The 25,834-nt window shown below is 33.8% G+C and overlaps 1 protein-coding gene across 1 annotated transcript; it reads right to left on the reverse strand.

The window, feature by feature from the left end:
* Nucleotides 1-3,854: 3,854 nt before the first annotated feature.
* LOC107001332 lies at nt 3,855-6,204 on the reverse strand. The gene is made up of 2 exons (XM_015199421.1): nt 5,289-6,204; nt 3,855-4,843 (listed from the first exon to the last, which is right to left on the reverse strand). Exons 1-2 carry the CDS (start codon nt 6,202-6,204, stop codon nt 3,855-3,857), a joined length of 1,905 nt encoding a protein of 634 aa, XP_015054907.1.
* Nucleotides 6,205-25,834: the final 19,630 nt, after the last annotated feature.

Genomic DNA, 25,834 nt, shown 5'->3' on the forward strand with positions numbered 1-25,834 from the left:
GGGGAATAATAGATGTTGAATTTTAGAAGTTATTGAATTGGTTTTTATTAATGAGTTTAAGTCTTCCGCATTACTTTCTGTTGATATTATATTGAAATGTTAGGGTTTAGATTGGTTGGTTGCTCACATAGGAGGGTAAGTGTGGGTGTCAGTCGCGGCTCGGTTTTGGGTCGTGACAATATATATATGTATGTATGTATGTATGCATGTATATTACCTTAAAAGCATGAACTTCTAACTTAAATGTTAAATTACAATAATCTCCCTAACTAAGGTTGAGACTTTTTTGATGAGTTGTGACTTTTTCCGAAGGATTGTGATTTTTTGATGAGTTATGATTTTTCCAAAGAGTTGTGAGTTTTTCTATAAGTTGTAACTTTTCCAAAGATTTATGACTTTTTCGAAGGGTTGTGACTTCTCGAAATGGTCATAATTTTTCATATAAGATAGAAAAAAATATTTTGTTCATACTGCCCTTTGTTGACTATAATGAATAGAGGGGTTTCCTCTCATTTTTGAACCAAAAATTTATGTTAGCCTTCTACTCTTCTTCTTGCATTTAATTTTTTTTTGTGTGTGATTCATTGTCATTGTGTGAGTTCGATGTTTAGCGGAAAATGAGAAACAACGATTCTGATGAAGTAAGTTGTTTATACTAAGAGGATATATTCCATAACCTCGAGTACTTGAGAAAAATAATTTTGATGATAAAATAATTATTTTTTTTCTTAATATATTTACATTAGTATGTAACGTTCCATATGATGTAGTATAAACTCATTGTTTTTTGTTAGCAATCTCTCTTGTGATATAGATATATGCTTCTGAATATCAATTCTAACATTTAGGGAATTGTCACGATTTGTTTCTTCTGCTCAACACAAATGAATTATTTTATTTATCAATGCTACTTATGTGATTTATACTATCAGGAATTTTACTTCAAAATAGTTATTATTCTATAAATATTGCCCTTTTGTTTTACTTTTTTTTATATAAATATTTTTGTATTTTAGATGTAGAAAAATTTATATGACTTGTAATAATGCAAGTTGAAGTTTGTATTAGTAATACAATTTATTTAATAGTTAATTTTATGACATAAATTTTTTCATTAATGTCAATATATATATATATTTGGGTAGATATTTATATTTAAATTTAAGCATTAATATTTAAAAAATGTATTATCAGGTTAACAAGATGTTCTAACTTCAAAATATATTATTTTAAAATGTTGCGAGTTTTTTTAAAAAAAAACACTCATAACAGATGTGAAAATATGTGAATATTTAAAATGTAGTTGTTCTCTTCACATGTTCATATAACATCTAAATAATTTAATGTGGAATACACATGCAAAACACATCTGTTAGATGACAAGAAATATATATAGCAAATATTGTGTATAAGGTTATATTAGTGGGATAACACGTTTGCACGAACAATACACACACACACACACACACACACACACACACACACACACACCCACACACACACACACACACACACACACATATATATATATACTAGGGAAAACGTCCGCGCTTCGCGCGGGTTGTTTTCTTTAATTAGCTCACTCATTATCATAGGTTAATATTGTTATTTCGTATTGATCACCGTGATTTATTATCAATATATAATTTATTTTTTTCCATGTATATTTTCATACTAATTGTTGAACATTTTATTAATCATTTGTGCCATATATCCTCTATGCTCGGTTTTTACATATTCCAAGTTCCCACATTATTTATTATTGATTTAATTGGCTGTCACAGAATATACGCCAATAAAAGAGGGGCTTATAAAATGTACACCTAGAGATTCATATATCTGTTGTGTATTACAACTCTAAATTACATTGATATTTAATAAGTTAGTCCTATAGAAACACAAACTCCATATTGTGTGCAATTGTAAGCTACAGATCCATTTGTCCTTAAATTATATGTGATTCATGTTCATATGGTTTCCATATTGTCCTTTGTAAGTTTGGTATGACCATTCGTTATGTGAGTGATTCCCTTCAATGTATGTCTTTGTAGCTGATGCGACATTTTTTGGATTGACTATGTTGTTAATAACGTGACATCATGTGTTTCTACAAGTCTTGGATATACATTCTGGAATATTTATCTGTAAACAATATTTTTAATGTGTGTATGGTCTTCACTGCGACATATAATTCTCCATGTGTGTATACCTGTTTTGGAAGATACAGTCCAACTCTCTGAAGAGTTTGTCGTTGACTTTTATTGATTGTCATGGCATAACAGGTTGCTAAAAGAAGTTGCCGTCTATTACGCTTGAATGGCCATTTTGAATCATTTGGAGACATGATAATTCTTGGTATTGTGATTCTTGTGCCGATGTTCTTACCAGATATGATGTTTGCATTTACAGACCATTTTCCCTGATGTGTGATCATTAATCTTGTACCGTTGCATAGTCCTTCTGTTTGATTGAGATTTCTAAGAAGCATAACCGGAATTCCTACTTTTAAGTGTATATCATGGTTAGGGATGCCTGAGAATTGTAAGTTATTAAGGAATTCAGTGGGGTACAATATATCTTCCTTATTAGTGTTCACACTTGCTTTGCACACATTGTCAGAGTTGTAGTAGGTTCTTCCTTCCCCTGGTATAATATTTCTTTATTTTTTCATTTAGATCATGAACCATTTCATTTTTTGGTATTAGTATGGCTCTTTCTTTCAAGTATGTCGGGTCGTTGTACTTCTGTAATACAGATGGATATACTGCATCTGCAATTGATTCCACTTGATTGTGTGATGGTGCAATGGATATATCAGGCGGTAGCTTAATGAGTTCCATCTTTTTATCAGCATAAACTGATCCATCTCCAATCTGCAATAACCATCTATCAAAACTTGCAATTCTTTCATCTTCAGAGCCCATCACTTTTCCACAAGTAAGACACATATTTTCCTTCAGTTCATAAATTGAAAAGTAGGGCCACAGGTGTGAACTGTTTAGTGACGCATCAACAATATCATATCTTGTTCCTTTTGGAATTACCGGCAGGATTTGTCTGAAATCACCACCACACACGATTGTTAGTCCCCCCAAAGGCCTATCACGACTATTTTCATACCTATCTCGAAGAATGTCCCTCTAGCTCTTGTCTAAGGCTTCTAAACAATATTTGTTTGCCATTGGAGCTTCATCCCAAATTATCAAACATGTTTTCTTTAGTATTTCCACTAATTGGCTTCCTTGTTTTATGTCACATGTTGACTTGGGTGTGACGTCAAGCGGAATATTGAACCGCGAATGAGCAGTCCTGCCGTTCGGCAACAATAAAGCTGCTATACCTGAAGTGGCGACTGGTAGAACTATTTTTTGATTCTGATCTGATTTTTGAAATAATTGTATTCCATAGAAATGTCTTGCCTGTACCACCATGTCCGTTTATAAAAAATAATATGCCTTCTTTATTATGAACGGATGATATTATTGCCTCATATGCGCTAATTGACAACTATTTAATAGTGTAAATGATTTGTCGTGCATTTTTTTAGTTCGCCTTTCATAGTCTAGCTATTCATTAATTAGGAGATTTCCCACATTCTTCATTAATGTATTATCTGGCAGTGGCATCCCTTCTATGTCTCGCAAACTTCTTCCCTGTTTTATGAGCATGTTCTCAATTTCTAACAGGGAATACGCTTCTATTTGTTTGTCAGTTAGTTGCAAATCTTTCAGATGTAATCTCTTTCTCTGCATCGATGTGATATCTTCTGATAATATTTTGTAGTTATTCTCGCAAAGCTTGTGTGAATCTGAAACTTTGCAGTGAATAAGAATAGTGAAAAATAGATTGCGCAGTTAATTTCCACTTGCCCATTGGGCAGCCTCTGACAAGCAGTCATTCCACTCCTTGTCGTCATCTAATAAGCCTAATGCGTAGCAAGCCTCTCGATAGGTTTTATAATCTACTCCATTAATTCTTCTTATGATATCAAATGAAGTGCAACCTTTGACAAAATTTAACAACATGCGCAGATAAAAACACTCTCCACTTGCTGGATCTGCAAAATAGATTCTACCAACTGCCCGACCTTTTTTTCTCCTAGTCCATTTTTTTTGTTTTACATTCCATAACCACTGCGTAGGAAAATCAGAATATGTTAGATCTGTTGCATCGGGGTACTCTTTGTCAGCTTCAAACCATTCAGTAAATTTTGTTTTTTCAATATCTGGTCCGTTCAATACGCTTTCACCTCGCCTTGATTCTTCGAATATTATGGTGTTTGGTCGTTGTAAATGGAATGGTAATCGCTCAAATGCTGGTTGTCTGTAATGTATGTCAAATTGGAATATCCTCCAGCATGCTTCGGAAGCTGAAATGTATCTGCAATCTAGATACTTTCTGATCTCATCGTTGTCTTTTGTTGAATCTGCTGATTCTATTATTGTTGTTGCTCTATCAGGCCCTTTATGAACATACTTGAATAGATACTTCACTGACCTTGAGTAGTTGCAGACTTCAACATTTATGTGTGCATTAAATTGCACAAGCAAGTTCCTATTGTACGGAACAACATATCTGTTGTCTAGGCTGGCTCCATTTTTCTTCACTTCAATACCTGTGTTGCGTCTCCTATAAATAGGGAATCCATCCGAATCAAAATTTGTCTGGTCATTGTATTTCTTTGGGAAATGCTTTGTGCACTTCCCTTGTCCCATACATGGGCAGCAGGGATTTAGTTGTCCGCATGGCCCGTGTATCATAAAGTTCTTGACTGCATTATACCCATCTGGATCTTCTTCAAGATCAGGTATTTCATCGGATATTACTCTGTCAATATGTTCCACTGTAGGATTTTTTTGTGATTCATGAAGGAACAACAATATATGTGCATGTGGCAAGCCTCTTTTCTGGAACTCAATTGTATATATAACTGCATAATAATGGCTTTTGTTAGGATGTTGGAAGTTGTATTTATTCCTATTTAATATTGTAGTTCCTTCTATTTTTTAGGGAGTATTTCTCTTTTCCCATTCATATAAATTCCAAAGTGAAGTATTTCACGTGTATATCATGTATTTGGTGCGTAGTATAGTTTTTTCTACAGAGTTCCCTTGTTTAATTCCTGGTAAACTGAGTGGTGCATCTGGCTATTATAAGGTGGATATTTCCTTGTCTTAGTTAGCACTATTTAGTAAACTATATTGTAATATGTTCATACAGTTTTAGATGATGCATATAGTGTGCTAAAGTATGAAGGTATATAAGAGTATTTGATAGAAAGAACTTACATGCTATTACTGTCCCGAATGGTGTATCTTTTTTAATATGTTGCATTAGTTGGGCCAACTTGATCTGGAAAACCCTGCATATGATGTCTACCCGGCTACCATCGTCATGTTGACCAATTAGGTGCAACATTGCCTTTATTTCTGTCCACTTTGGGTTACATGTGAAGGTAAGAAATAAATTCGGGTATCTAGCCCATCTACATAAAGCCATTGCATCTTGATAATTTTGTGCCCTGTAGAGAGGTCCCCCCGTGTATGACGAAGGTAATATAATTGTTTTCCCGACTTGTGAACAATCAGAATCTCCACATACAACAGCATCCATTAAGCCCCCAAAAAGATCATCCCGATGCTTTGGTTGGTTATTTCGTATATATCTAAATCGCTCCTCTTCAATTGCCATGTAACCATCCACAATGTACTGCTGCAGTAGCCTGCCAGCCTGTATAAGTGTGCGCCCCTCATTAAGCCGTTGTTGTATGCGGTATCCATAATATTGTCTCATTGTCATGTGCTCGCGTGTATAAGTTTTTTGGGAATGAGACACCAATTGTATTCCCAGTCTATATCCATCTTCACCGTATGGGTGTATTAATGGGTAGGTCATTGACATGAAACTTGGGTGTAAATCGGTGATCCTTTGGAGCCCATTTTTGCGGTGTTCAACAATAACATCTCGCTGGAAGTTAGCATATGTAAGATCGCCAATGATCAATCCAGCTACTTCTGAAGCCGTAGGTATATTGTATTGCCGACCGTCGTTAATCCTTTCTAATAGAAGACGTAGGCGAAACTCTGTTTGTGTTTGTTCTCTATATCTATCTTTTGCCATACGAAATGATTTTACCAGAACATTATTCTCGTCGAGCATTTCAGATATTCCCTGAACAATGTCTACTTGAACTTCTTCATGCATTAGACTGTTGATTCGATTTTCTATTTCATTGTCCGTATCATATATATATAGTTGTGCAAATTGTGGTTTTTTTCCAATTTGAGGTAAGAGAGAGCCAATATGATGATAATTATGTCCACTAATTCTGAATACATAAGCACCTTTTGTACGATTGACTGATTTGTCAACTCGGCCTCCTATAGATGTACATGGGAACATGGAGTTGTATACCCTGATATTTTTTCTAAAGTGTACACCTATTTGTCCGGATGTAGTACCCAAATGATATTGAAGGTAGGGTGGTGGTTGGCTCAGTAATGGTAAACGAACACGACCTTCCATACAACATATTGAAAATTTGGGTTGTCGTGTATTTGTACTTTTGATTGTCCGTTCTTCATACCATAGAATTGCTCCACAATATTGGCAGGTTTAGGTTGGAGGACCTAAATTCCAAGCTTTCTTGTATGCACCTATCATAGAAGATTGTAGCTAATGAGTTTAAGTATTATATGCACAAATATTGAATTTCCTAACCTTATGTAGAGTTAGGTGCATAGGTAATAATGTGTCAAATTAAAAGTTTTCGAAATGTACTTATTTTCTAGCAAATGATTGGGTTGTTGCCTCTGTGCAACTGATTTGGATTTTATATGTTTTCACATTCATCCATAACCGAATCATAGGACTGGTTAGGTTGGATCCCTTTAAAATAGTTTTGAAAATGTTGTTACTAAGCATTGTACATCTGGGAAGTTGTTTATTAGTAAAGAATAGGTTCATTTAGTTTCTAGCAATAATATTTCTCTGTTTATTTTTTTGTGTGTCAGGCATTCACATAATGTAAGAGAAGGGAGTTACATAGTAACAGGTAATGTGCATGTGTAATTGATAGGTTTTATCACATTATCAGTTTTTATATTTCCTACGTATTGAGTAGTATACAATTTAACTAATTGGGTCGGGTGTGGTGGTATGTTCGAGTTAATCGGAACGTACCATGTATTTGTTTTTGCCGTTTTATAGTTGTTATATTAGTCAGTTTCATCTCGTTTTCCATTTTTTTGAGAAAACGTACAACCAAATCCGCTTGCTTCTGTGGTTGATCTTTGTATTTCATTTGAAGTAATGTGAGTTTCCTCTTCAAGCGAGCATACTTTGGCAGTAATTTTCATATATTTACTAATTCCTCTGTCCGCGTATTATAGGTTGTTGTTAATGTATTACTCTTCATATTTTTTTTTTGGACTTCCTTAACTGAGGTAGAAATTGGTGTAGTTCCTGAATGTCGGAGGAAATATCTGTAGACCCACAAAATGCCTTAATACTGTGTGTTATCAAATCCATTATGTCTGGCCCCATTATCTGGTAATTCTGATTTTTTTTTAAATTTATGCTGGTAGGGATACTGGCCAATATATCGTGTACTGATTTTTTAGTGTAGTGCAATAGAATTCATGGTAAGATTTCTGCCCAGTCTGGTTCTCTTGATAGAGCAGTGTGTTGCAATAGATGTCTTAGTAGCAGAAGGTTTGATTTTAGTTATGTTATGAAGAAAGTAATTGTTTGTTCCTATTTTATATCAATAGGGATAGATGTAAATTAACTGTATGAAAGGACACACCATTTCGGTCCGGCGGTGGAATTGGTGTGTTTTAAGTGTCTGAAAGGACATAACGTTTCAGAGCGGCAGAGTTGAGTAGTCCATTAAGACAGTCAGTTGTCATGTCGTTTTGTTTTTGTAGTTGATTCTTTCTATTTCATTTTAACTAATTAGATTCATTCTGGTTTTGTGTTGAACCACATATTTTTAAGTACACCAGAGATGCTGTGGGGATTATGTGGTGGAATATGTTGCGATTGTCAAATAGGTTATTTTGTATAGTGTCTGCCTTTTATACTCACATCTCAAATATGAAAGATGACTTCAAACATGATTAGACTGAGACACTTCTGAATGGAGCTCCTTCTGAATGAGTTATTCTTCGTGGTTCATTTTTATACATATAGTTTTAGATAATTGGAATTAAGACGTTTTTGAAATTCTGTTTGGCTCTTCTTCATAGATCAAAAGCTCCTCATGGATTGCACTTATGCCTGTGTTCTTCGGCTGTCTAAGAATTTGACTTTTAAAAATGATATGGAAAAAGAATCTACGTGTCTGTTGGTTGAATCTCTGCTGAGTTTTGCGTTTTCTTAGACTGAAACTTAGCTGTCACTCAAGTGTCTAGTCTGTTCATGTCTGTGTGATAGAAAATATGGTAAGAGATCATTAAGTCAATGCCTGAATATGTCCTTTGTTTCTCAAAGAAGAATGCTGGTATTATTTTCCTTAAACATAAATTGACTGATGGAAGACAATGTTTAAATTTGAACATTTTAAATACAAGAGACATATAAAAGAAACAAAGAATCACTTGCAAAACTAATTCATCAGCAAAAACAAAGTGAGAAAATAATCTTCTCAAACATGACTTGTGTAGGTAACATGTTTTCGACATCATTAGTTCCAACTTGTGCTGTACATAACCTTATAAAGACTAATATTTATGTTTCTGATGCTTTGTTGGATTTATTATTTCTTCTGGGAGTGTGAATAACAAAATCAGCTAGTTGGTTATGTCTAAAAGAAGGAATTAACCCTCTTTATAAGAAGTTTGTGTCTTTGTTTGACTTCTCCGAAAATGGTTTTGTAATTATTGCATTTTATTGTTCAACTATGCAGTAAGTACTCGCAACAAAGTTTAATATGTTTGTGGGTGAGGATTTTCAAAAGACCGTAATTTGAGCGACTAATTGTCAACTTGATAAGTAGCTACGTATAACTTAAGGAGCAAAATGTGTGTTGGGAGACGATATATATAAACAACTCAACTTTATAGAAATGTACATTTAGTAATGAAAGATTATTTGACATTAAACTAAACCTAATCACCTACCATAACAAACATCAACTATATATAGCCACTGTTGGACATAAAAAGTTTTCACTATTTGATCAAACTAATAATGTTAAGGTCCCTAGCATAAAAATGACTCTACTTTGTCCTTTTTATGGTGTCACCATCACTCTCTTCACTGTCAGCAATAAATAAGTTCCTTCGCTTCTTCAACTTTCTTGAATAAACTCTTTTTTTGGAAATGGAAGTTACCCTTTCATCAGAAAGTTCTTTAGAGTAGTCTGTGTTTGATCCTTCCGCATTGAAGTCTGTTTGTTCAGTTGAATCTTCCAATTTCTCTTTACCCTGTACAGTAAAAACCATTCCAATAATTAAGGAGGGTTTATGTTGAATGGATGGTACAGAAGATGAATGATTTACTATCAAGAGAGTTTGAATTTGACAAAACAATCACACTGTATACCTTAACCCTTTTGTCTTTGTTTATGCGGTGCTGCAATTCTAATTCTTCATGTGGCACATAAACTTTTGTGACTGTATAGTTTTCCAACCCTTATTTCAAATTGAAACTGCTCAATTTGAGTTTGAAGAAAAAATCCATCCATCAAAGACTTTGAATCTGGGGCGGTATATTAGTCTCGCTTTTGGACAAACGATTAACCAATTTGTGAGTAGAAGTATCAAGAAGTTTTTCAGCGACCCCATTAAACAGGACCAAAGAAGTGTTCCCACCATTGTCCTTGACGTTAATGTGGATTTTAAACATGTGTGAGTGTAAAACGTTAGTGTTCCTTCAAATACAAGGTGTTAATAGAATATTTATTAGTTGCTTACCTAATCAATGGTAAGTCACATTGTTTGTTGCACTTCTGGCATGTGTAGACACCATTTGAAGATTCAACTTTCTTGTTGCATAAGTTACATGAAATGTAATACCAATCAAAGAAATTCTTTATTGCAATGATCTGCGCGCAGAGTGTAACCACACATTCCTACCATATGAATAATGAACATACATACATTAAAACATATATACATTGGTACACATATAAATAAGAGGCAGTATGTTGATAAAATGCAAGGTGATTTTCGTTTGAAGGGTTATTATGGTACTAACCTCTATGTCGGGACTCCATTCAGAATCTAATAACTCTGCAACAGAAATCCTGTTTTCAAACATAGCTTGTGCATTGGGAACGTTACTTGAGTTTCCACTCGCAATAGTTACAACATCAACTGACTTCTTTGAGAACTTATGAAGCAAGGCTGTGATGTTGTCCACTTTAAGATTGACATAAATTTTACTTGCAGCGGTGGTGGCAAAAGTTAGTTCGCCTATTATGAAATAAACAACAATCTAATTGTCATAACGCCATGTACTTGTCACTACTATAATGTTGCAGCATGTTCAGAATAAGTACATACCTCTGAATTCTTTGACCGTTGTAGCAGTGATAATGACAATGTATGGTCCAAAGTCGTTGGGATATACATAGGGGTAAAATGATTTGCCATGGTCCTCCCACAAAGTTATCCTTGCTTTGATAGTAAGATCCTCTCTAAAAGATAAGTGTAATTTATTACAAAGTGAATCAATATGATTTTTAATGCTGCAATTTGGGGATGAATGAATATGAACCTAAATGAGTTAAGAATGTTACGGATCGGTAAGAATGTGTATGTCGCGCTTCTGCCATTTTGAACCCACACTTTCTACATCACCAATTCCGCATAAGCATCCAACAACATCTACAAGTCAGGAGTGGAATTATTCATTGTATACGGTGCACACAGAGTCTAACATAAATGAAAGGAATAAATATACCTGACAGGAGAATGTTGTTGTTGATCCTTGAGCGAATAATTTCTGGTTGAATAAACTGAAAACCATTCTGAGGGATATGGACAATATCATCCTGTAGTTTCTGGATGGCAGTTTTCCGCAAAAATGTTATTTTAAAGTTCGACTGTACTGGTCTGTAGTCAGCGGTTAATGCTGAAACTTTAAAGTTTCTAATAACGACTGCAGATCCTTCACTCAACTTATCAAGAAATTTATTGACTTGGTTCTTCCATATTATTGCGTTCATCAAAGTTCACTGTGAGAAGTCAATGTGGAAGGCAGTTCCTAATAAGGATATTGAAAATTGGAAGCGAAGGATGTGAATTATGCATAACTTTTCATCAATTAGTATCATGTCAAGGCTTATCATGTCTGGGCTGCGCTTGTAATTAATAAATTCCCACTGCAGGCAGACTCGGACTCTAATCAGCCAGTCATCGCGAGTAGCATCCAAATCAGAAAGAAGTGAATAGGCCATGTTTAGATTTCTTTGCCAGAAAGTAGAAGAATGTTTATATTTGTAGTCAGAAAGACAGAAAGAAGTGATAGAGCATGGGTGCTATGAAGGGTGTTACCCATTTTATATAGAGGATGGAACCGTTGACGATGAGTCGTGTTGTTTCGAAAAAGGCAAAATGAATGGATGTTTCCGGCGATAGGACACATTGTGTCGAAAAGGAAAAAGAGAAAGTAGAAAGGCAGATTGTTTGGGTTGAAGAGGCGTCTGGTGTGGGGGATCATTTAAAGAAGGGTATTTTAGGGAATATTTTAAAGTGGAAGGGTTTTCTGGACGGGGGAGCTGCCACGTAGGCGACAATAAGATTTTTTTATATATATATTTATATATATGACGATCCACGTTGAAAATTGAAAAATGAATCAGCAATATTGTTTTTGCTCAGCTTATTATTCAAATCTTCGCTTAAAAAAGCAATACTATTTACTATAACATATATTTTTAGAATTGATTATAAGTAGGAAGCTCCACAATGTAAATTGAAATACCAATTTAGTCTACACCAAAAAATTTCTTTTAAAATCATAAAACTTTTTTTAAAAATCATATAATATTAGTTATGATATATTAAATATAAATAGTATGGGATGCTAAAAGTCTACTTTCTTATTCAATGAAATAATAAAATATCTGAAGAATTTGAAAAGTCAGTTTATATATTAAATATAAATATTTTGGGATGCTACAAATTTACTTTTTTTACTAAAATAAATCATATATTATTAGTTACTATATAATAAATATATATGATGGGATGCTAAAAGTCTACTTTCTTTTTAATGAAATAGTAAAATATGTGAAGAATTTGAGATGTCGGTTTATATATTAAATATAAATATTATGGGATGCTAGAAACTTACTTTTTTTAATGAAATAGTAAAATTCCTGAGGAATTCGAAAAGTTAGTTTTTCAGTAATATTAATAACAACAACAACAACAACAATAACAACAACAACAACAATAATAATAACAATAATAATAATAATAACAACAACAACAACAACAACAACAACAACAACAATAATAATAATAATAATAATAATAATATATTATTATTATTATTATTATTATTATTATTATTATTATTATTATTATTATTATTAAAACTTGAAAGAAATTTAGGAAAAAGTTAAGTTGTTGTTTTACCCCAATATTAAATTTAAAATGTTATAAAATTTTGAATTTATTAAATATTATATCATTAGCGAAGAATCTCATATTATAATATGTATTTGTGTATACATACATATGGATTGACAACAACAACAACAATAATAGTCATAATATATTATTATTATTATTATTATTATTATTATTATTATTATTATTATTATTATTATTATTATTATTATTATTATTATTATTATTATTATTATTAAAAGTAGGAAGAAATTTAGGAAAAAGTTAAGTTGTTGTTTACCCCAATATTAAATTTAAAATGTTATAAAATTTTTAATTTATTAAATATTATATCATTAGTGAAGAATATCATATTAAGTTTAATAATAATATAATTAATATGTATTTGTGTATACATACATATGGATTAATTTCCTTGGTATTATCACTTATTTTAATTAATACTCTAAAATGACTTATCATTTTCCCATGAGAAAAGACATAAAGTGAGACCTGAAGTTGTCTCAGATTTTTCAAAAGACACCTTAACTATGCAAATGTCCTATTACCCCACAAAAATATTAAATATCTTTGTAAATTGACCATTTTGACTCATTTTCTCATCAACCCCACACGCGTGAGACACACTCTCCTATTAATTAATTAATTTAATTTAAATATTAAGTAAATACGGGTTTAACCCGACCCAAATCGTTTAAAAAGATAAATGGTACACTTCCTTTTCTTTCTCTCAATTTCTCACTTTCATTCTTTATATTTTATTTTCCTTCTCAATTGCAATTCAATTACAACTTCTTTTGATGTTTATATCTATTTCAATTTCGCCATTTGTTGGTCAATTTCTTGGGAGATTAGCTGAGAAAACAAGAAGTTTTCATGTTTATTTTAGTATTTGATAAAGATTATATTTTTTTTCTTCATGGATTTGTGATCTTCCGGAGAAAAACACATGTTAGAAATTATTTTAGGATAAAAACTAAAAAGTGTTAGAATCTTACCTTCTTTAAAAAAAAAATCATCTTGGACCAATGGTCCATTTATTATTAATAATAAAGGAGAAAATTACAGACTTGGGTTAAAAAGACTCAGACAAACAAAAAGAAATTACCAATTTAAGAAAAAGAAAAAAATTTGAAAAAAAAGAAGAAGAGGAAAGTCTCTACAGAAGGACCAAGATCCCCACACCTTTCATCTTCAAATTTCATTCAATGAAGCTCTAGTTTGACTTACCCTTTTTGTCGGCTTCGAAGCATTTATCTATGAGCTTGGGCAAGATTCACTTCGGGAGTACCTTCATTAAAGAGTAAATAATTTTTTTTCTTTAGTATAACAAGAGGCAACAAGGAGACCATATCGAGTAAAAACAACGGTTGTCAAAAATTGTTCCTTTGAAAGAACGGGGGAAAGTTGGGGAAGAAGAGTACTTTAAAAAGGAAAGAATTAAATAATAGATTAAAAAATGATGCGTGTCACTTGTTATTTCGTTCTTTGGAAGAAAAATCTATAATTCACGCTCATTATTTGCGTGAAAACAAACATAGGGTGAAAACGGGTTAAAGTGGCATATTTACAAAGATATCTCCTACTTTCGTGGGGTAACAGGACACTCATATAGTTAAAGTGTCTTATTAAAAATTTGGGACAACTTTAGGTGTCACTTTATGTCTTTTCTCTTTTCCCATACCTATTTAATGTTTTAAAGTTCTTCTCAACTTCAAACAGTACACTTTCAGAATTTACAAATAATCATATCATCCTATACTAGTACATTGATGTTCTCCCCCTCCTCCTCTTCTCCTAAATTCATCTTCAATGGTACTAATAAGGATTCCATTAATATTTCTCATATGCCGGCTCTCTTAACCATCTACATAATTATTATTATGATTGATTATGAATTATTTTTTTGCTACTAATAATTCTATCAAGACATACATAGTTTCTTCCTTTATAAAATGGGTATAAAACGCTAGTCCACTAGACTTTCTTATGAAAATTTTAATTTATTGGTTATTCTTTTTTATTCAGATAATTTTTTTTATTTAATTTTTTTTATTTTTTATGCATATGATGACATGTATATTATAATATTTTTTAAAGTTAATTGGGTTGATATTACACATGTTTCGATACATAATTTAGGTCTATATAAATTTAATATAATAATAAAGGTCAAACGTGCAAGGCACATTCACAAAACTAGTTATTCAAAAGAAATAAGAGAACTTCTTGCTATAATTGTCTCTTAAAAATTTTCTAATGTTGGTTTTCATTTAACTCAGATCAGGCCTCTAAAACAGGATGGTGTTTTTGATGGGGACGTATTGAGGATTTCGACAGCTTAATACGTTGATTGTTTACATGTGATGTGAGGCTATATTTTCATATTTCATTGTTGTATGGATGCAGCTCTGCATGATTGTCAACTTTCGCTTGGACTCTGTTGATGAAGTGTTTGCTCTTGTTCCCTAATTGAAAGTATGGACTCTAATATTATGGATATTGACATTTCAACAGTTCATTAGGGTGTTGGGTTGCTATTAATCGAATTTTACGTTTGACCTGACAAGGGGCGATATCTATAATTAATTTCTTAAAGAACCTTCTATGTATGTTCAAACTAACAAAAAGATGGGAGGAAACCGATTAGTTTTTTAAATTGTTTCCTTCGTCGATGAAGTGGTTTATGCTCATTTCTATTTATAAGAATAGGGTGAATTAAATTGGGATTTTCCTGGGGATTAGTAAGAAATTTTCTTGCTATTTTGTACTAATCCCCATGTAATTCACACTTTTCTTGTAGCGCGTTACACAAAGGGATAAGATATGAGTGGGACAATTACTGCTGTAAGTTTAACTTAAGGAGGAATGGAAATTATTGCTTTTGGTTTCAAATCTTTTTCCAGTGTTGAGCTTTTGTAGAATGATTTCACCATTGGTTTCACAGCCAATTTTTAGGTGTCCGACAATACTAACAACAAGTATTGAATGTAAACAAGTTTTTCATTACCCAAAATTGAATACCCACTTAGAATAAGAAAACAAATGATATTTCTTGAGAAGTGCAAAATATTAAAATGTTGTGCTCTTCATATACCATTTTATTTAGTTTGTGCACTTAGCATTGTATTAAACTGGTTTGATGCTGCTATGAAAAGTTGTAGACTAAAAAGAGCAAGCTAGTTCCCCTCAAGACTGTGCTGGCTGAACTATCCAAACTTAGAAGGGCAGCATAAATGGCTCAAGATGAGCATTCTACGGAACTACCATCATTTTAGTGAAAATAAGAATTTTTACTTCCAAAAGAATTAGTAAAGAATATTCCTTGAGTTGTTTGTCAATGATTTAATTATTTTCTTGATACTTCAATTATACTTCTGCAGTTATGCTATTGCAAAAGCTTTCAGATTATTGAAAGAGTTCAGACTCTATATTGCTACAAAATCATTTATCTTACTTAATACATATCTGTCCAACTTTCTCTGTTATTTTATTTGACAAAATATATCAATTACTGATTGATGATAATTTTTTTATGATGAAACTTTGGTGTATTCATTCGAGCTTTTGTCTGCTATCATCTTAATGAAGTGTAGTTTTTCATGTTTAGTTGAGTATTGATGTTTTATGCCATAGGTAGTGGTATAAGTCACTAGTGATCTTGCAATGCAAGATCTCTCCTGCGGAATATTGTAGTGTGAATGAATCAATATCTATACACAATCCAAGAGGCACATCAGGGTCACTCCTCTTTGTTGTATGAAACTAAAATATATTTGCGATGTTTGTCACATGGATAAGCTCAACAAGAATAGCAAGAATTCATCCTGGCTTTCGTGACTCGTTCATAGAACTACAACAATTTCTTCCGCTTCTCAAAGTGTACAAGAATTGTCTTGATGCTCCTAATACTCCCCTCAAAACCAATATAGAGTTTTCATAGAGAATATATAAGTCTTTTTTGGTTGTCATAGAAACAATAAGTTCTTGTCCAAGTATTATATGATTGCTAGATACTATTGCTCAAAATAGTTAGTTCTAGACTCCAAAGGAAACAAACAATAATTGCTAGATACTATTGCTCCTAAAAGGTAGTTGTAGATTCCTAAGGAAACTGTTAGAAATATGTGTAAGAAATGCAACAGTCCAAGTTCTCTGTATTATAGGGTAGTTATTTACTGTGTAACAGGTACCTAGTTTCTATCTTATCCTTAGTTAGTTTTTTAATCTTATCCTTAGGAGTTGGTTAACTTGTAAACTCTATAAATATATGTGTTATAATGAAGTAAGTAGTTTTTGCTTTCATAAATTTTTCTTTGTTGGTTTATTAAACTAATGTTCCTACTTGTTCAATAACAAAAGAAAATCAGATTGGTATGTTTTTCCTTTTCTCTACATTAACAATTGGTATAAGAGCATTTATTTCTTGAGGTATCCGTGGGTGTTTCATAAAAGTTAGGATTGTAATCAACAAGACAAGTTTATCAATCATAGAAGTAGAATCAAGTTTTTCTGTAATGGCACCACCTATTTAAATGGTGATAATAATCAGATTTGGGAGGTAAGAATGAAAACTTATCTAGATTCCATGGATTTATCAGAGGAAGTCGAATATGATTATGAAGTTGCTCCGTTTCCTGAAAATCCTACTATGGCCTAGATCCAAAACCATAAACAGAGGAAAATCAGAAAATCAAAGGCAAAGGACTGTTTATTTTTCAGTAGTATCTTCTACAATCTTCACCCGAATTGTGTCTATAAAGTCAGCAAAATGCATCTGGGATTGTCTCAAGGAAGAATATGAAGAGGACGAAAGGATCAAAGGCATGCAAGTGCTAAATCATATAGGAAATTTCGAGATATAGAAGATGAAATAAACTGAAATCATCAAAGATTACTCTAAAAGGCTCTTGAGCATTCAAAACAGGGTAAGAATGCTTGGTTCCGTGTTTAATTATTCGCGTAATGTTTTAAAGATTTTGGTAACTATGCCAAAATTAATTGAAGCAAACATAACTACTTTGGAAACACAAAGGATTTGTCCAAGATAACCTTCACAGAGTTATTGAATGCTTTGCAGAAACAAGAACAACGAAGAGTCATAAGAGAAGATAAAATATAGAAGGAGCATTGTTTGCCAAGCCTTATTATGATAAATGACATATTTCTCTTCAAGGAATTGAATTTCACGACCATTACTAAAGTCAGAATATGTAATGGCGACCATCTTCCTATAAGAGGGTAATGAAACATTGCTATTCCAAGTAATTAAGGTACGAAAACAATTTTTGATGTGCTTTATGTACCTGACATAAATCAAAACTTGCTTAGTGCTGATCAATTGATGGAAAAAGGCTACAAGAGAAGTTTTAAAGAAAATTATTGCTAGACCAAAGATGCTTTAGATCAAGAAAAGTTTAAAGTAAGAATGGGAGGCAAAATATTCTCCTTAGATCCATTTGAGGAGGAGCATGTTGCGTTTTTTAGCAAAAGAAAGTGTTGCAGAAATGTCACATCCGGGGAGCACCCCTAGACGTTACTGACGTCGTCGTTCTCGAAGGGACTAAGACTAGCCTCTTAGAATTCGTCATCACATTCATAGGATAAAAAGTGCGGTAAATTAAAACTTTTCATTTACATCTACTTCATGAGGTTTACATAGAACTCTCACTTACACATAATATATTCGTAGCGAGTTTACTTAGACTCCTCGTATAAGAAGATTATATGGTCTTCTACTTTTATGCCACATATATATAAAGTACACAATATAGTATTAATAGGTATGTCTCATATTAAACTATATAAAAGGAATAGAACAATATGGGCATAGCCCTTACACAAATGTATAAATGTCACTTAAGGCTTACAACACTATATTGAAACAACAAGAGTGAAATTATTTTCTTTAGACTATAACAATGTAACATAGGTAAAGTAAGAGAAAGACATCATTCTCGGAACTTGAGAACATACCCACACTTGGAGAGATTATCCAAGCATTCTTTGAAAAGTGGTCACGAACCCTTCAACTACCGGAACCTAAAATTTTTGGGAAAAGGGAGAAATAGGGGTTAACACATCACTTGTACTAAAGTATGGAAATCTATGCACATAAAATAGAAATCATGCTAAAAAGGGACATTTGAAAACTCATGTCAATTTACTTTGAAAAGCCTTATGCAAAACCCAAGAACACATATAAGACAATAACCATATATTCCTTATGATACAAACATATTCAACACAAAACTAACATACTCAAGTTAAGCCAAGTCAACATTTATATAGAGCACAATAGAATTCATAGCCAATGCAACCCTAACATTATTTCATAACCATGAAGCATATTCATGTGTTTATAACATTAGAGCATAAGTGAAACCCTTACCCATAACCCTTCACCAAGTCTACTAGTTCAATGGTCAAGTAAAACCCCATAACTCCACTTAACCAAGCAAACTAACCGAAGCATGAATAATGTATAACTTCCCTTAATATAAGCAACAAAGACCATTAACATGAAAAATCACACATAAGCATAATTTTAATATCATAAGAGCATATAAACATAAGAATCACTTCTTAGGATTTCCCTCAAGGCCAACTAGTGCAATGTATAGGTAGAGTTCCATACCACTACCTAGACTAAGTCAAACCCCTTAAGTCATCTTAGTTAGAGTTCACTTTGTTACTTCATTTTTACTTTTGGGAATATCTTGACTTAACCAACATAGACCATATGCGCTAATGTGGAATCCGTTGTCATGGAAACCTATACCGAAACAAGGTGGACTACTTGCCAAGGTAGTATCAAAACATGAACATAACATCTAGGTGAAACCACTAGCTAGTATTCCTATGGGGAAACATAGTTCAAGAACTAGGATATGTGTTTTGGAATGCCTTTATGCTACATGCATTATAGTCTCCAATCTCATAAGTACAATAGTGAACCTACCTTCCCTATGTGGGAAGGGACACTCCTCACTACTAGTTCACTCGGTGCTAGAGTCCTTTTGAAATGTCTTTCTTTAATAATCATAACTCAGTTTACGTCATAGGAGAATAGCTCCTTATATAGTCATAGTCATTAGATCAATAAGAATTGCATGATAACACATTTCAATACAACCCTTCACATTTGAGATTAGCACATTAACATCACCGTAATATAATAGGGTACATAGGTACTTCATAACCAACCTTATAACATATTCATCTTAAGCATTATCGATAATCATATGATCAATAAATCTCAATTTAATCATCATAACACACCTACTTAACTAAATCACAAGACATATTTCGATTGAACTTCATTACCAAGTACAAGAAATCATGATTGAAGTAAAATGTTTAAGATATCAAGACTTACCCAATTTCCTTCAAAAGCCATAATCTTGGTCTTACCTTCAACGAACCAATTCAATCAAATAATAGATGTAATGATATCATTCAATTGTAATTAAGACAATAATAGAGTCAATTGCATCACTACAACTCAATTCAACACTAGTTCATAACCTAGGGTTAGGGACTTAGGTCAATTTCATAATCTATTCCACCTACTAGGTTAAATCATCAATAACTAACGTAATTATACAACAATACATCATAATTCAATCATAATAACCGAAAGAAACCATTTAAATACAACTTAGAAGATCAAATGCCAGCATTGATGAAAAAAGAAAAACTTCCCCCATCGCATCATTAACCGGTGTAGGATTCAAGATCAGGTCCAGGATTCGAGTCTCGTATTATGAAGAAGCCCATATGAGATCATCTTTTGAAAAACCAAATTTGGAAGTACCCTTAAGGGAAAGGAATCCCAAAGGTGAAGAGTTCCCATACCTTGTTAATTATTGAAAATTGATGGAGAAAGAACCGTTCGTTCTTCCTAAAGACCTTGACCTATCCCTTCATGGAGTTCTTCTTTGGGAGAGAGAAAGTGGAGAGAAGGAAGAGAATTTGGGTTTGGGAATATATGGGAGTTAGATTAGTTTAATTAGGCTTAGGTCTTTATATAAGTCCTTAACAAACATAATTAGAACTCCCTTTGCCACTACTTAAATAAATAACCAAATATCTAATTAAATAAAAATATAAAACTTAACAGTGAAAACTCAAGCCTGACCTACGAGACCCCGACCTACGGCCGTAGGTCTGTTGATGGTGTCTTTGACCAACCGTCCTACAAAATCGTTGTTTTGGTTAGAGAGTTTTCTTTTTTGCTTTTTTGGCAAAATAACTATGTGTTGGTCGACGGAGGCATTGACTCCCCGTTAATGGACATACGCTTCGTCGCCTGCAACCGTTGGTGCACACTGTCTTGTGACAGCTTCTTGGCCAAAATGGAAGGATCTTTCTCAAGGACCCTTAAGGTGGTCCTTGGGGAGTCGTACCAAAACGTTTTGACCCTAAACCAATTCTATTGCATGTTAGACACCTTCCCATCAATTTTCATCAATTTCCAACTCTTAAAACCCTGTTAAATAGGCTAAAGAACACTAGAACCATTTTTACTAGTCTCCGGACGTCATGGACATTCCTTGACGTTTTGACTATAAAACTTCCTAAATAACTTTTATACACTACTATTGACCTTAAAACAGTGTAACAAACCTTAGACACTCATGTGAGGCTCTATATTAGGTTTTGGAATTTCATAGTGTTACATTATCCCCCCTTAGGAACATTTGTCCACGAATGACACTAAAAATCTTTTAAAGGGAAAGGATAGACTCAATACTAGCATCCCAACCAACAACATACAAAATCAATATGAGTTACAACTCAAATCTACATAACAACATGACATTTGCATAAAGTAACTCAAAACATCAATTGCACCACATAAGAGCTCAAAACCACAACATGAGGAATTACCTTCTTAACAACAACATGAGCTCAACACAACATGTAGAGTCACTTATGCAAAAAAAAATATTCTTGCAATACATATCAACATTCTCAATCTCATTTTATATAAGAAACATCATACCAATACACAAATAAGTGCAAAATTGAGAAAAAGATCATTTTCATATGAAACTTCATTTTTAGCAAAAACCTTTATTATAAATATGCACATCTTTGCAAAACAAGTCAATTTAAATTTATCCATTATTTTAATTATTAGTAGAAACAACTAACCTTATTCAACAAAGAGATGAGGGTAACGGGACTTTATGTCAGCCTCCGCCTCCCATGTTGCTCCCTCAACTAGGTGGTTTATCCATAACACCTTTACAGAAGCCATCTCCTTGTTTCTCAACTTCGTCACTTGTCTATAGAAGTTTTAACCGGAACCTCCTCATAGAGAGGTTCTATTCTTCACCTAGACCCTCAATATTAAGAATGGACTCGGGATCACAGATGCACTTTTTAAGCATTGAGACATGGAACACCGGATAAACCGAAGCCAATTCACTAGGTAATCTCAACTCGTAAGAAACCTTGCCAACCCTTTGCAAAATTTCATAGGGACCCACATTACGAGGACACAACTTCCCTTTCTTGCCAATATTCCCACTCCTTTCATGGATGAAATTTGTAGATACACCTTATAACCTTCTTCAAATTCTAGGTCCCTTATCCTATGGTCGGCATAAGACTTTTGCCGGCTATATGCTATTTTCAATCGGTTCCTTATTGTTTTAACTTTCTCCAAAGTCTTATAAATTGATTCGGGACCAAAAAGTGAAGACTCGCCCACTTCTAACCATCCAATTGGAGATCTACATCTCCTACCATATAAGGCCTCAAAAGGAGCCATCAATATAGTTGAATGGTAACTATTGTTATAAGAAACTCAGCCAAAGGGAAGTGTTTATCCCAATTTCCCTTGAAATCAATTATACAAGCTGTAAGCATATCCTAAAGGGTTTGAATAGTAACTCCGCTTGACCATTCGTTTGGTCATGAAAAGAGGTGCTTAACTTCACCTTTGTTCCCAACCATTTTTGGAATGACCTCCAAAACCTAGATGTGAATTGTGTACCCCTATCCTATATGATGGATAACGGAATACTATGGCTACACACAATCTCATCTATGAAGATCCTTGCATAATCCTCCGCCGAGTAAGTGGACTTGTCGGGAATAAAATGAGAGAATTTGGTCAACTTATCCACAACCAACCATATAGAGTCATTTTGCTTCTGAGTTGGAGGCAACCATACCACGAAGTCAATACTAATGTCTTCCTACTTCAAAGTGGAAACTTGTATTTCTTGAAGTAAACCACTTTGATTTTTGTGCTCGGCTTTCACTTGTTGGCAATTTGGACATTTTTCAACAAATTACACTAAGTCCCATTTCAAGCCTTCCCACCAAAACACATCTCTAAAGTCATGATACATCTTTGTAGAACCTGGATGAATGGAATAACAGGAACCATGAGTTTTCTTAAGAACCCGGTTTCTCAAGTCCTCAACATTGGGCACACACAACCTTAATCGATTCCTCAAGACACCATCCCGCCTAAGGAGAATTACTCGTTAAGCTTATAAAAACCAATTCGTTCAATTCCATCAATGATTGATCAAGGTGTTTCTTAGACTTCACCTCTACCACCAAAGACAATTCGGAGTTATGATGGACCATGAAACCACCACTTGGAGAATCTTCCAATCTAACACCCAAACCAGCCAACCTATTAACATATTTACTAGGTCTTTCTTGGCTTCTTCGAAACGAGACTCACTACCCAAGGTAATACGACTTAGAGCATCCGCAACCACATTGTCTTTGCCCGAGTAGTAGAGTACACTCATGTCGTAATCTTTCAAATATTCCAACCACCTTCTTTGTCAGAGATTTAACTCATTTTGAGTAAACACATATCGAAGACTCTTGTTGTCGCTATACACATAAACGTGGACACTATACAAATGTCTCCATATATTGAAGGCAAATACCACGGATGTTAACTCAAGATAATGTGTTGGATAATTCTTCTCATACACCTTAAGTTGTCTAGAAGCATAAGCTACTACTTTCCCATATTACATAAGGACACACCCTATTCCCAATCGGATGCATCACAATATACAACGAAGCCGTTCGTACCCTCCCATGAAGTGAACACCAGAGCAGAGGTAAGCCTATCTTTCAAGACTTGGAAGGTTCTTGCACATGCTTCCAACCTTCACACTCTTTTGGGTCAAAGTAGTCAAGGGAGAAACAATGGACGCAAAACCATCCACAAACCTCCTATAATATCCGCTAGATCTAAAAAAGTTTTCAATGTCGGTTGTCGAGGACAATTCTTGACCGCCTCAGTTTTTCTTGGATCAACCTCAATTTCGTCACTAGAGATGATATAACCAAGAAACTCCACCGACCTCAACCAAAACTCACATTTGCATATACCAAGATGTCGTCAATGAAAACAATGACAAATGAATATAGGTAACTTTGAAATACCATATTCATGAGGTTCATAAATGCAGCCGGGGCAATAGTGATACCAAAGGACATTATTAGAAACACATAGTGACCATATCTATTTCGAAATGCTGTTTTTGGTATATCCTCACCTTTTACCCTAAGTTGGTGATAACCCAATCTCAAGTCAATCTTAGAAAAATGGGTTTTCCCATGGAGTTGATCAAACAAGTCGTAAATCTAAGGGAGAGGATACTTGTTCATCATAGTGACTTGATTGAGTTGGCGATAATCAATGCACATTCTAAGGGACCGATCCTTTTTCTTCAGAAACAATGTCGGAGCACCCCATGGAGAAATACTAGGTCTAATGAAGTCTTTTTCTGGTAAATCCTTGAGTTAAGCCTTGAACTCTTTCAATTCTGCCGGAGCGATCTGAGTAAGTAGGAATTAAGATGGGGTTAGTATCCGGTATCAAGTCAATACCAAAATAAATTTCCCGTTTGGGAGGCATTCCGGGAAGATCATTAGGAAAGACCTCTAGAAATTCCCTCACTGTGGGGATTAACTCAAAGGGAGGATTTTCGGTGTCTAAATCTTTGTTTCTTACAATATGGTATAAACTGCCTTTTGAGATCATCTTACAAGAGTTTAGACAAGAAATGATACGACCTCTAGGAATAGAATTTCCCAACTTCTACTCTAAGATGGGTTCATTTGGAAAATTTAAATTGACAATTTTTGTTCAACTATCAATGGAAGCAAAACAATCATGCAACAAATCCATTCCCAAAATAACATCAAAATAGACCATATCAAGTTCTACTAATTCTACATGAGTAACTCTATTGGGAAACATTATAGGGCAAAATTTAGAATATGGGGCAAAATTTCAAACTTCCTAGCTATCAAAGGAGTAAAAAAAAGATAATGTATCACCCAGGTCAAGTAAAACATAAATATTAATAGAGAAAACTTGTTATATACCAGTCACCACATTAGGAGGACTCAGCGTGATTCTTCCTCGGAACATCAACATTACAACCACTTGCTTTAGCTTTCCCACTCCCCTTGTCTTGCCCTTTCACATAAGGGTAATCTTTAACCTTGTGGACACTCTTTGCACATCCAAAGCAATTGTCAGTCGCCCTCACCATAATGCTTCTTACCACACTTTCTACAAGTTGGCTTCTTAATTTGTGACTAGTACCTCTTCCTTTTTGAGATTTAGGGTTAGAAACCTTATCATCACGAGCCTTGATAAATTTGAAAGGAACTTGATTGGAGAACCTCTTCTTGAATCTAGGTTAGTCTTGAATTTCCAACCTCCCCTTTGAAGAACCACCATCATAAGACTTGACCCTCTTGGAATCTCTATTCTTTCTCCTTAGCTTAGTTTCTTCCACTTGTTGACCATGAACCACGAGACGAGAGATATTCATATTATCATGAAGCATAGCCGATGACATGCTTCTACCAAGACATTGGACACTCCTGTAGGAAAATGACTCATCTCATCCCTTGGGTTGGAAACCAAGGACGGAGCATACTTGGAAAATTTTGTAAATTTCAAGGTGTAGTAAAGTACAGTCATACCTCCTTGACAAAGATTAATGATGCCACATCCCAAGAGTACACCCTAGAATATAACGCACTCTTTGAGTGTGCACGGAGTACTTGGCCTCTAATAGGTCTTGTCCAAGACCTTTCGTATCATTCATCACATATACATATATGAAAAGTAGTGCGGAATTAAAATTTTTCACAAGAATCGAATAGTCTTTCAAAAACTCTTTCATATAAAAATCATATGAAAGACTAAGTCTCATATCATAAAATCTTAGATACAAGAATAC

The sequence above is a fragment of the Solanum pennellii genome, chromosome 10, assembly GCF_001406875.1.
Source record: "Solanum pennellii chromosome 10, SPENNV200".
NCBI classification, from domain to species: domain Eukaryota; kingdom Viridiplantae; phylum Streptophyta; class Magnoliopsida; order Solanales; family Solanaceae; genus Solanum; species Solanum pennellii.